The following is an 11,430-nucleotide window of genomic DNA, read 5'->3' on the forward strand; positions in this document are numbered from 1 at the left end:
TGGTTCATAGGTTGATGCTCAACCCCTGAGCCACGCCAGCCAGGCTCACGTGCTTATTTTCCATGTGTAATTCTCTTTGAAGAAATGTCTCTTCGTGTGTGTGTGTGTGTGTGTGTGTGTGTGTATGTGTGTCAATTTTCTAACTGGATTATTGCCAGAAACCTAACATTGTCACTAGTAGTTAAATGTGAAAAGGCCAACCTTAATCGCTCTGAATGGTCGGAGCCATTAACTCATTGTTTAGGTGAGATTTTGGTAGTTAAAACAACCTCCACCTGTTAATCATAATGTCAATTCTTGCTGATTGTCTATTATTGGAATTTCCTGCCTAAAGGATATGAGTGTTTCCCACAGCCTCAATAAAAAGGGATAGCAAAGCCAGAGCAGGGGTGGGCCTCCCTCTAGAGGTGGTCACCCTCCTGGCCCCCCATTTCCCCAAATTAACTCTTTTTCAGTCTCTTTTCATTTGTGTGCAGCCTTCTCCAGAAACCGGACTCTGGAGTGATATGGGATCCCACAATTATTTGTGTGTTTTGTGTTTTTTTTTTTTTCTGTTGACTTTTGAGAATTCCTTATATAATCTTGATATCAGTTTTCTGTTGGCTATGTAGTTTGCAAATATTTTCTCCAAGTGTGCAGCTTGTCTTTCTATCTTCTTAACAGAGATTTATTTTCCAAAAAGAGTAATGTGATAAATACAATCTTGGCCATCTCAATTAAGGAACAGAAAAGTGACAACTACATAAAATAGGAAGTTAATGACTCTTTTCCTGTTTTCATAGAAATTTGGATGGGTTCCTGAAGCTGAAAATGATTGTTGGCAAGTGCCCATCCATTAAAACAGGCGTTGAACACATGTAGGCAGGGGGGAAACAAGCAACCACCACGCTTCCCAGCCTCTGTAAGAGAGGAGGGAGTTACGGAGATTATATTTCAAGGAAATTTCAGTTGTCATCCTGGGCTGGAGCTGTCACATGCATCAGCAGATCAGGCTATACTTGGCCGTCTGCCAGGACAAGGAAGCCTCATGGACTCCATGGATGTCAGGCTGGAGCCATATAGGAAGGATCCTGCCCAAGAGGACTGTGTGGCAGAGTGAGGCTGAAAGAGACTGTGGGTGTACAGCTGCCATACAGGGCAGGAGCCCATGGTGACCACTACAGAGAAAAGCCAGAGAGTTCATATTCCTCATAAGGGATTTCCATGGGAGGGTCCCATAGGGGTGTCTCAAAGGAACCAAAGGACCCAATGAGAGACTGGCATTAGACGCCTGATGTGAAGAACATCTTGATCACCACCATAGCCCCAGATCACAGGCCTCTCTACCTTGTATTTCCTTTTTTTTTTTTTTAAACAAATTTGATATGTATTTTAATTGTAGTTGAGTTCAAAATTAGTTCCTAGTTTCTCTTGAGACTTTGTCTTTGATCCACGGATTATTTAGAAACATGTTGCTTAATTTTTGGGTTACGGTGATTTTTTAAAATTACATTGCTGTTATTGATTTCTAGTTGAATTCTGTTATGATCTGAGTACATAAGTTATACAATTTCAATTTGTTTACATTTGTTAAAGTTTGTTGTATGATCCACGATATGATATATCTTCAAGTAAGTTCTATGTTGTTGTGGGGTCAAACCCTGGGTTCAAAATAAGACCACCGGAGGTTGATGATTAATTAAAAAAGCAGGCAAGAATTTATTGAAATAAAAACTGGCCAGGACAGCCGTAAGAGCACCACACACAGATGGACTCCATACGACTGCAGTGTTCCAGGTGTAGGCAAGTGTTTTTAAAGGCCTAAACCGCGAGAATTTTCCTTTGTTTCTAAATCCTAAAGATTGGGGACTGCCTGCAGGGTTGGTTCCCAGTCACATCCTGCTGGACATTGGAATGTGGCCCTATCTTGCAATAGCCGATAATACAGAAGTAGAGCTCAGCTGTTAGTCTCTAAAGGCTATCTACAGTTTCTATCCCTGAAGCTACTGAGTCAGTGGGAATCAATCTGGTCCCAGGCAAGGAAAAATTGCCTTAGCCTCCAGGTCTCCACCTGGAAGCTGAGGTAAGTACCCAGTGTTTTAATCAGGTGCAGGAGCCAAACTAGAAGGGTTAAAATCCAAACAGTTTTTACCAAAGTATGGTTGCCACTACATTTCAATGTAATACTTAAAATTAATGTGTATTCTGCTGTTTTCGGGTGGCATTTATGCTCTATAAATGTCAGAGAAATTATATATAAAAATAATGCAAGTGTGACCTGAATGCCAATTAACTTTTTTGGAACAGGATAAAATAACATTACTATTCAATGAGACAATAAAAGATACCCAGTGAGAAAATGTTGAAGGTAAACACTGAAAAATAGAAGCAAGAAAATTTCTAAACCATTAGAAGAAAGGAAATGTAAAAACAACAACAATCTGTCAAAGTCAGAAAAAAGGTAAGAAAATATGGTAGATCAAAACATAAAATGATAGCCCTGTCAGTTTGGTTCAGTGAATAGAGCATCGGTCTGCAGGATGAAAGGTCTTGGGCTCCATTCTGGTCAAGGCACGTAGCTTTGTTGTAGGCTGGATCTTCCGGCTCTGGTTGGGGCATGTGCAGGAGGCACCAATTGCTGTGTTTCTCTCACATTGATGTTTCTCTCTCTCTGTCTCTCCCCATCCCTTCAACTCTCTCTAAAAACCAATGGAAAAATATCCTTGGGTGAGGATTTAAAAAAATTGACTTCAAGGCAAAATTCATTACTAGGGAAAAAAGAGTCACTATGTATCTACACTAATAAAAGAGAAACATGCAAATTGACTGTAACTCTGCTACGCCTACCAGCCATGCCCACCAGACAATCAGGAGCGAGTATGCAAATTAACCCAACCAAGATGGCTACGGTCACGGAGTGAGCAGGAGGCTTGGTTTTCCCTGGCAATGGAGGAAGCCAAGCTTCCTGCCTGCTCTGGCCAGCCCTGGCCTCTGCTCAAGGCTACAAAGTTTCAATTATAGAAGATAAATAAATCCCAGATACCAGGGCTTCCGCTTGGGTTGCTGGAGCGGGGGTGGGGGAATGGGGGGAGGGTGGCACGCAGCCTGCCCTCACCCCAAGGAAACCCCCACCCTTATCCAGCATACCCTTCAGGGCAATCCGGCTAGTCCTCACCTGTGCACCAGGCCTCTATCCTATCTAATAAAAGAGTAATATGCAAATTGACTGTCACTGCAATACACAAGATGGATGCCCCCATGTGGACACAAGATGGCCACCACAAGATGGCCAGCAGGGGAGGGCAGTTGGGAGGGACCAGGCCTGCAAGGGATGGCAGTTAAACCTGCAGGGGAGAGAAGTTAGGGGTAACCAGACCAGCAGAGGAGGGAAGTTGGGGGCAACTGGGCCTGCAGGGGAGGGCAGTTGGGGGCAATCAAGCTGGCAGGGGAGCAGTTATGCATCAATCAGGCTGGCAGGGAGTGTTTAGGGGGTGACCAGGGTGGCCGGCAGAAGCAGTTAGGGGTAACCAGGAAGACAGGCAGGCGAACAGTTGGGAGCCAGCAGGTCTGGATTGGGGGCCTAAATTGGGCCTAAATGGGAAGTTGGACATCCCTTGAGGGGTACCAGATTGGAGAGGGTGCATGCTAGGCTAAAGAACACACCCACCCTGTGCATGAATTTTGTGCACCAGGCCTCTAGTGTGTGTGTGTGTGTGTGTGTGTGTGTGTGTGTGTGTGTGTGTATATATATGCCTAAGGAATTGGCCAACCAGTAGCTATGATGCGCACTGACCACCAGGGGGCAGACACTCAATGCAGGAGCTGCCGAGCTGCATTGACTTGGCAGCTGCGGTTCTTTGTGACACACCTGAAACCAGAGAGGAGGGAGACTGATTCTGGGGTGCATCACTGAGAACCTTGCAATCCGGGACCCCTCGGGGGATGTCAGAGAGCCAGTTTTGGACTGATCCCTGCACACACTAGATAGTCTCTCATTCCAGGGCCTTTGCGCTTTGTGGTGCCATGTGTCTGGGACATTATCCCTCCCTTCTCTCTTTTAGTTTTTTTTTTCTTTTTTTCTTTTTTTTCTTTTTCCCCTTCTCTCTTTAAAAAAATATTTTAAAATTGATTTGAGAGAGGAAGGGAGAGGGAGAGAGAGATAGAAGCATCAATGATGAGAGAGAATCATTGATTGTCTGCCTCCTGCACACTCTCTACTGGGGATGGAGCCTGAAACTTGGTCATGTGTCCTGACCAGGAATCGAACCATGACCTTTTAGTTCATAGGCTGATGCTCAACCACTGAGCCACTTTGGCCGAGCCTGGAGCTAAACATGACTCACTCCTTCACCTCCTTCAGATTTTTGCTCAGATACCATCTTCCCAGAAAGGCCTTTCTTGCCTTCTTCTTCTTCTTCTTCTTCTTCTTCTTCTTCTTCTTCTTCTTCTTCTTCTTCTTCTTCTTCTTCTCCTTCTCCTCCTCCTCCTCCTCCTCCTCCTCCTCCTCCTCCTCCTCCTCCTCCTCCTCATTCTCCTCCTCCTCTTTCTCCTCCTTTCTTTTTAAAAAGAAAGGTCCCTTTAAAATATTTTTTAAAATTTTATTTCAGAGAGGAAGGGAGAGAGATAGAAACATCAATGATGAGGGAGAATCATTGCTCAGTTGCCTCCTGCATGACTCCTACTGGGGAGGGATGAAAACAGCAACCCATGCATGCACCCTTGGCTGAAATCGAATCTGGGATCTTCTATTCTGCAGGCCAATGCTCTATCCATTGAGCCAAACCGGCTAGGGCTTGCCATCCTCTTCTTGATGGCCTATTAAATACTGACACCCTGCCCTAACTGGTTTGGGTCCCAGGTTCGATTCTGGGCAAGGGCATGTACCTTGGTTGCGACCACATCCCAAGTAGGGGGTGTGCAAGTGGCAGCTGGTCGTTGTTTCTCTCTCATTGACGTTTCTAGCTCTCTATCTCTCTCCCTTCCTCTCTGTAAAAAATCAATAAAAAATATTTTTTAAAAATCATTAAATTATATTTTATAAAGTACTGACCCTGTCTCTCACTTCCCTGCTATATTTTCCTCAAAAAAAATATTGCTAATTTATTTTGTTTATTTGCAAGTTTTATGAGGGCAGGGCCTTATGAAATTTGTTCATGTGCACAGATCCTCCTGTCCCAATCTGGCCAGGGATCCTACTTTCTTCACCCTCTTTCCTCCTTCTTAGAAGAGTGAGCAGAGCTAGGCCAGAACTGGGGGAGCTTGGTGGCTCAGGCCCCAGAGGAAGCTCAGATGCTAGGGACTTGGATTATAATTGAGAAAGAACTGAGAAAAAGGATCTTCTGGATCTGGGTGTGCAATGGTGGAGACATTATCCACTAAGGAAAATCCTGATGCCAGAAGTGAAAGAGTGCATGGGCAGAGGATTAGACTGTACCTCTTATCCACTCTGGTCAGGACTCATTTCCCAAATGAAAGAAATGAGGAAGTTAGAAAGGCTGAAAGGAAGCAAAAAGGGAGGAGACACACCCTGGAGGAGGAGAGCAGAGCTGGCTTGATATCTATCACTCCAAACACACAGTTTCAGCCTGTGATTTGATTATTATTTACCTCTCAAAGTCAAGGAAATGAGAGATTCCAGATTATAGACTCCTGGGCTTTCAGACACAGAGACCAGCAGGACTCCAGTCACTTATCCAATTCCTCCCCCAGGGACCTCCACTCCACTCTCCAGGATTTCATCTTGTTCAACTTTGCTCATTGCTGCAGGGCAACCCCAAGAATCACAGCCTTCGGATTTTGCACAGGTAACTGGGTTGGGGATGCAGGTGGGACCAAGGGGACAGGGAGGGAGTTAGAAAAAGCAGGGAGATAGGGCTGTGGGTCTCAGGAGAGACTGAATAGGAAGAGATATAAAAAGACAGCTTGGAGATTTAATGGCCAAGTGGAAATTTTAGACTCTATTCACTTAACTGGATTTGGGTTGAAATATGGCAGCCAAACCTCGGTCACAAGCAGAGGCTCACTCAGCCCCATCTCCAGTCCCATATTTGGCCCCCACCTAGCCTCAGTACTAACCCCATTAGAAATACCATCATCTTCTTTAACCCCCAAACAGCTTCAACTCCCAAGTCAACATGAGTCTTAACAAAAGCCCCAAATTAACTCTCTTCTGTTTCCAACTTCAGGGCCAAGCTGAAGTGTTGACCCTGATCAAAGGAAGAGATGCAAACTCAATTGCATCCCCGATTTTAGACCCAATCCTAGTCACATATTCAGCTCCAACTTTACCGTCACCTTCATTCGCACGTTCAACCCAAGCCCAGCCCAAAGACCAGTCCTGACCCCACTTCCAACCTCTGCTGCAAACCCAGGCCCATTCCCATTCCTCTCCCTAACCCTTGGCTCATCCTCAACCCGGACTTCTCTCACCTCAACATCAGCCCTGACTTCAGCTCCAACCTCCCCCATCCCCTAACTCCATCCCTAGCCTGGTCTCTGGCCCTGTCTCCATTTCAGAGTTGGTCCAAGGATGTCGATGAAATATGAAGATCTCCAGTCCTTGGAGAGTGAGAAGAAAAGCCAGGGTTCTAGAAATGGTAAGAGGAAAAGTAATGGTGTCTCCTAAAATACTTTTGTTAATGTGTTTAGAAGGATCAGTGCTGTCACAGTATATCTGGGTATATCTGCACCTCTACCGTGTACACTGTAGGGTCCCCCACTCAGGGGGTTCCAGTATAAAGAGGATTCACAATCCTCTGAAGGACAGGATTAGGGTGCACCAACGCAGCCCTGCTATACTCTGGGGAAGGTCATGAGCATTTATACTGGGAGGGTGAATAGTCATGTTTGGGAAAAAAACGTTGGCTAACCTGACAAAACAGATACGCACAAGCCTGCCTAGGGCTAGCTGCCCCAGCGCACTCTGTCCTCCTGCCCCCTGTCCCAGCCCTGATGATAAGACCTTACATATTGCCATCGTGTTGACATAGGGATGAGGGGCTCAGGTGACTGCAAGAGGGGTCAGATGCCTGGGCACCTCCTGCATCACAACCTCTCCCCAGATTTCCCTGCACCACCCTTCATCCCTGACAGGTCCCTGTGGCCCTCTCCTCCTCCCCTGTGTCTCTCCTGTCCTCAACCTCCATGTCCTGATATCCTCTCCTCTTGTAGGGCTGCCTCCTCTCCCAGCCTTCCTGCAGCATTTCTGCTCTGGACCCTGCCCCCTTCTGCTCACTCTGGGCCTCATCCTTCTCCTGATGATTGGCATCATTGTGATTGGGTCCAAAAGTGAGTGTCACGGGACAAGCAGGGATGGGGGCAATAGTGGGTTCGGTAATCCAGGCACTGATGATGGTCATGGTGGATAAAGATGGCTGGTCACTGGCCCTGCCATCTGGTTATTTGGGGTTAGAAATGTGCTCTGTTACTTACTCATGGGTAATGTAGTCCAAGTGCCTGAGTGTCCTCCTCTACAAGCTTGGATAACAACAGAGCCTGTCCCTTTAAGTCGGGTGGCTGTGAGGACCCAATGAGCCAATGTATGTCCAGTGCCCTGCTCAGTGCCAGCGCAGAGAGGACTGACCAAGCTTAGCACTCGTGGTCCCACCTGTCTGATCAGGTGCCAAGATTCAGAGTGATGTGGAGACCCTGAGAACAACTTTCAGCAACTTCACTTCCAACATGGTGGCTGAGGTCCAGGCACTGCACTCCCAGGGTGAGCCTGGCTGGAAGGGGCTCTGGATGGGAGGGGTCATGGTGGGAAAGAGGGGAGCTCAATCCTAAACACTGAGCCTCCATGTCCTCCAGGTGGCAGTTTACAAGCAGCAATAACATCTCTGAAAGCTGTGGTGGAAAACCAGGAGCAGGAATTGCAGGCAGGTGAGAGGCTTCTCCAGGAGTGAGTGTGCAAGGGTGGGGGCTGGGCTCTCAGGACAGAGGTGGGGTGGGAGCAGCCAGGGTGTTGAGTGCCCTCCCCTCCAGCCCGCAGCTTGAATGACAAGGTGTTTTCTCTGGAGAGCAAGCTGGAGAAGGAGCAGCAGCAACTCCAAGCAGGTCAGGCCCCTTCTCCCTGTCCCTAGGCCTGATGTGGTGGGAGGGCATGGGGGGCCCTCAGCGGGGCCCCTGCATTGTCCCCACTGTCCTCTGTGTGTCTCAGGTTATTCTGAAATGCTCCTGAGAGTCCAGCAGCTGGTCAAAGACCTGCACACCCTGCACTGTCAGATGGCTGCGCTCCAGAGCAATGGTGAGTGGTGTGTGAGGCAGCGCCTGGCCCCATATCTTGCTCATATCTGGCAGCACATCAGATCCTCCTCTCTTTCCATTTCAGACTCTCAAAATGCCTGCTGCCCTGTTGGCTGGCTGGAGTATGGAGGCAGCTGCTACTGGTTCTCCAGTTCTGGGAAGCCCTGGACCGAGGCTGAGAAGTACTGTCAGCTGGAGAATGCCCACCTGGTTGTCATCAACTCCCGAGAGGAGCAGGTGAGGGCTCAGGTCCCGAGAACTGGCCCCGCTAAAGAAATGGTTCTTCGCTCTTGCTGCACATGGGCATCACCAGGGAGCTTTAAAACCATGGGGATGTGAGCCACACCCTGAGGGATTTATAATCATGGGCCACACAGTGACATGTCAGCAAGGACAGACCAAAGAGAGAACAGTCATCTCATAAGATTAGACTAGAGCCAAAAAATTCCTTTCACCTAGTGGGCAGTGGGTAGTGCAGCACATTGCTCAGGTGTGTGTGTGCTGATGCTGGTGTGAACAGACCTACCTCATTGCCAGCCATATGTATAAAAGCCCAGCACTTACAGTTATGCACAGGACAGTGTACTTGAAAATGGTAATAAACAACTGTTTCTGGTTTATGCATTTACTAGAGGCCTGGTGCACAAAGATTTGTGCACGGGGGTGGGGTGGGGGGGGGAGTGGGTCCCTCAGCCCCACCTGCACCCTCTCCAATCTAGGAGTTTCTGTCTGTCTTTGCAATCATATGAGTGAATTGTCTGAGACCCCAACCCAGTTTGGTTTGTTGCTCACAGAATAATAGAGGCATTTCCCCCCCTTTGCTTCATTGGTGGAGATTCCTGGAAGTTTTAGGATATCTTCCCTTTAATTTTTCCCAGACACTCTGACTTTACTTATGTCTCTCACCTTTGCTTTCCCTCCATCCCTCACCACAACCATAACTTGCTCCAGACTCACTTTGCTCTAGTGTCTAGGATAGGGGTGTCGAACTCAATCAGAGAAGGGGCCAAAATCTAAAATCCAGCCTAAATCGCGGGCCGAATGGTTTACTGAACTGTCATAAACTGTCATTGTGATGGAAACGCAGCGGAGTGCAGTAATGACAGCGCGGTGCGGGCCACATTGCAAGGCCTGGCGGGACGGATTTGGCCCGCGGGCCTTGGGTTTGACACATGATATCCTACTAGGATATCCATCTGCCACCAAAACTACAATTCCCAGCATTCCTTGTGCTCCCCCTGCTCTTGGTTTTCCCTTCCTGCTCTGTCTCTGGCCCATGGTCTCCCACTCTGCCAAGTCCTCCAAGCCGCCAACTCTCCCTCTCTGCTCTCTGCCCAGTACCTGTGTATGCAAATCAACCACCATCTTTGTTGGGTTAATTTGCATACCCACTCCTGATTGGCTGGTGAGTGTAGCGGAGGTATGGTCAATTTACATGTTTCTCTTTTATTATGTAGGATAATACTACTAGAGGCCCAGTGCACAGATTTGTGGACTGGTGGGGTCCCTCAGCCTGGCCTGGCCTGTGCCCTCCTGCAATCTGGGACCCCTCCGGGGATGTAGTAGTGTGTGAAGTGGCTGGCAGCTGGGGAGGAGCCTAAATCCAGGCTGGGCTCTGCACTGCTCCACTCATCCTAGACCCGCTGTGCCTGCTGCTGCTTGGTAGCACTGCTGCAGCTGTGCTCACCAGTCATGAGCCCAGTGTCCGGCTCCTGTCGGTCAGCTGAGTGGCACTCACACTTTGGGGGCACACTGACCACCAGAGGGCAGCTCCTTCATTGAGCATCTGCCCCCTGGAGGTCAGTGTGTGAAATAGTGACCGGCTGGCTGTTTGGTTGTTCTGTCAACCGGTTGCATAGAGTTTTATATATATAAATACTATTATTATGTTAGAGTGTATTCTTTCTACTTATAAAAAGAGTTTGTTGTTTAACCGTATGCTGTGTTTTGCTGCCAGGAGCCTCATATCATACACCCGTGTTTACTGTACCCCTTTTGTGTATCCTTTCTTCTTGTGTTTGATTTTTATCATCTCTTGTGGTTTTGTAGAGTAACACACCATATAGACTGATAGCCCAGGAGCAATAGGCTACAGCCAAGGTGTGCAGTAGGCTAGCCCCTCCCAGGTTGTTAAGTGCACTCTATGATGTTCGCACAGTGATGGAATCACCAGTCTCTGTTACTGAAGCAGAGCGTGACAGAAATTGGCCTGGGCATTGGGATAAACATCCTAAATCTCCTCAGCTGATATAACGTACATGTAACGTTTAGAACTCCTAGTCCAAGGAATCGGTTGGGATGGGGAGAAGACATTGTTGTCATTCTGTCGTCCCAGTTTTTTGTCCAGGCACACATAGGCTCCTCCTACACCTGGATGGGCCTCAGCGACCGTGAAGGAGCCTGGAAATGGGTGGATGGAACAGACTATGAGACCAACTTCAAGTGAGTACTCTTGCTTCCTGTGCTCTTCCTCCCCTTTCAGTTCTACTCCTCCAGGATCTGACCTACAGCCTCTTCTCCTCAGCCCTTACTCTGCTCCATATGACTTTCCCAACTTGCCGTGTCCTTCCCCCTCAGGAACTGGAAGCCAGGACAGCCAGACGACTGGCAGGGGCACGGGCTCGGTGGAGGTGAGGACTGTGCCCACTTCCACCCGGATGGCAAATGGAATGACGACGTCTGCCAGAGGCTCTACCGCTGGACCTGTGAGGCCAGCATTAGCAAGTCCAGATAGGAGTGTTCCTTAGAGCTGTTTCCTGTGGACCATTGAGCCATGGAAATGGCAGGGATGGGGGAGAGAGTCTTCCCCAGACACCCCTAATAAGATCTCTGTGGGAGAGAAACAAGCTCTGGGAGATTGGAGCATTGCCATCATTTTGAATTTCTCCTTAACTTTCAAAGATTATATAGAGTTCCTAAGGTGCTTTTAAAAATTAAATTTCAGTCCTAACCAGTTTGGCTCAGTGGATAGAGCGTCGGATTGCGGATTGATAGGTCCCAGGTTCGATTTCGGTTAGAGGAATGTACCGTGGATGTGGTCACATCCCCAGTAGGGGGTATGTAGGAGGCGGCTGATTGATGTTTCTCCCTCATCGATGTTTCTAACTTTCTATCTCTCTCCCTTCCTCTCTGTAAAAAAAATTAATAAAATATATTTTAAAAATTAAATTTCAGCTTTATTGAGGTATAATTGACATATAAAACTTTAAG

The 11,430-nt window shown here is 47.7% G+C and overlaps 1 protein-coding gene across 1 annotated transcript; it reads left to right on the plus strand.

The window, feature by feature from the left end:
- The first annotated feature begins 5,505 nt into the window (after window positions 1–5,505).
- Window positions 5,506–11,264, plus strand: CLEC10A (C-type lectin domain containing 10A). The gene is made up of 10 exons (XM_036452280.2): window positions 5,506–5,783; window positions 6,496–6,575; window positions 7,150–7,266; window positions 7,598–7,693; window positions 7,786–7,857; window positions 7,960–8,031; window positions 8,135–8,221; window positions 8,306–8,457; window positions 10,556–10,662; window positions 10,798–11,264. The coding sequence occupies exons 2-10, from the start codon at window positions 6,509–6,511 to the stop codon at window positions 10,952–10,954; spliced, it is 927 nt and encodes a 308-aa protein (XP_036308173.1). The 5' UTR covers window positions 5,506–5,783; window positions 6,496–6,508; the 3' UTR covers window positions 10,955–11,264.
- Window positions 11,265–11,430: the final 166 nt, after the last annotated feature.

This window comes from Pipistrellus kuhlii, unplaced genomic scaffold (genome assembly GCF_014108245.1).
Source record: "Pipistrellus kuhlii isolate mPipKuh1 unplaced genomic scaffold, mPipKuh1.p scaffold_m20_p_23, whole genome shotgun sequence".
Classification (NCBI taxonomy): domain Eukaryota; kingdom Metazoa; phylum Chordata; class Mammalia; order Chiroptera; family Vespertilionidae; genus Pipistrellus; species Pipistrellus kuhlii.

Excerpts from the sequence above, each read along its gene's own strand:
- CLEC10A (XM_036452280.2), top strand. The coding sequence starts at position 6,509 with ATGTCGATGAAATATGAAGATCTCCAGTCCTTGGAGAGTGAGAAGAAA. Across the intron at positions 7,267-7,597 it reads CATTGTGATTGGGTCCAAAA|GTGCCAAGATTCAGAGTGAT; the intron begins GTGAGTGTCACG and ends CTGTCTGATCAG. Across the intron at positions 8,458-10,555 it reads TCAACTCCCGAGAGGAGCAG|TTTTTTGTCCAGGCACACAT; the intron begins GTGAGGGCTCAG and ends CTGTCGTCCCAG.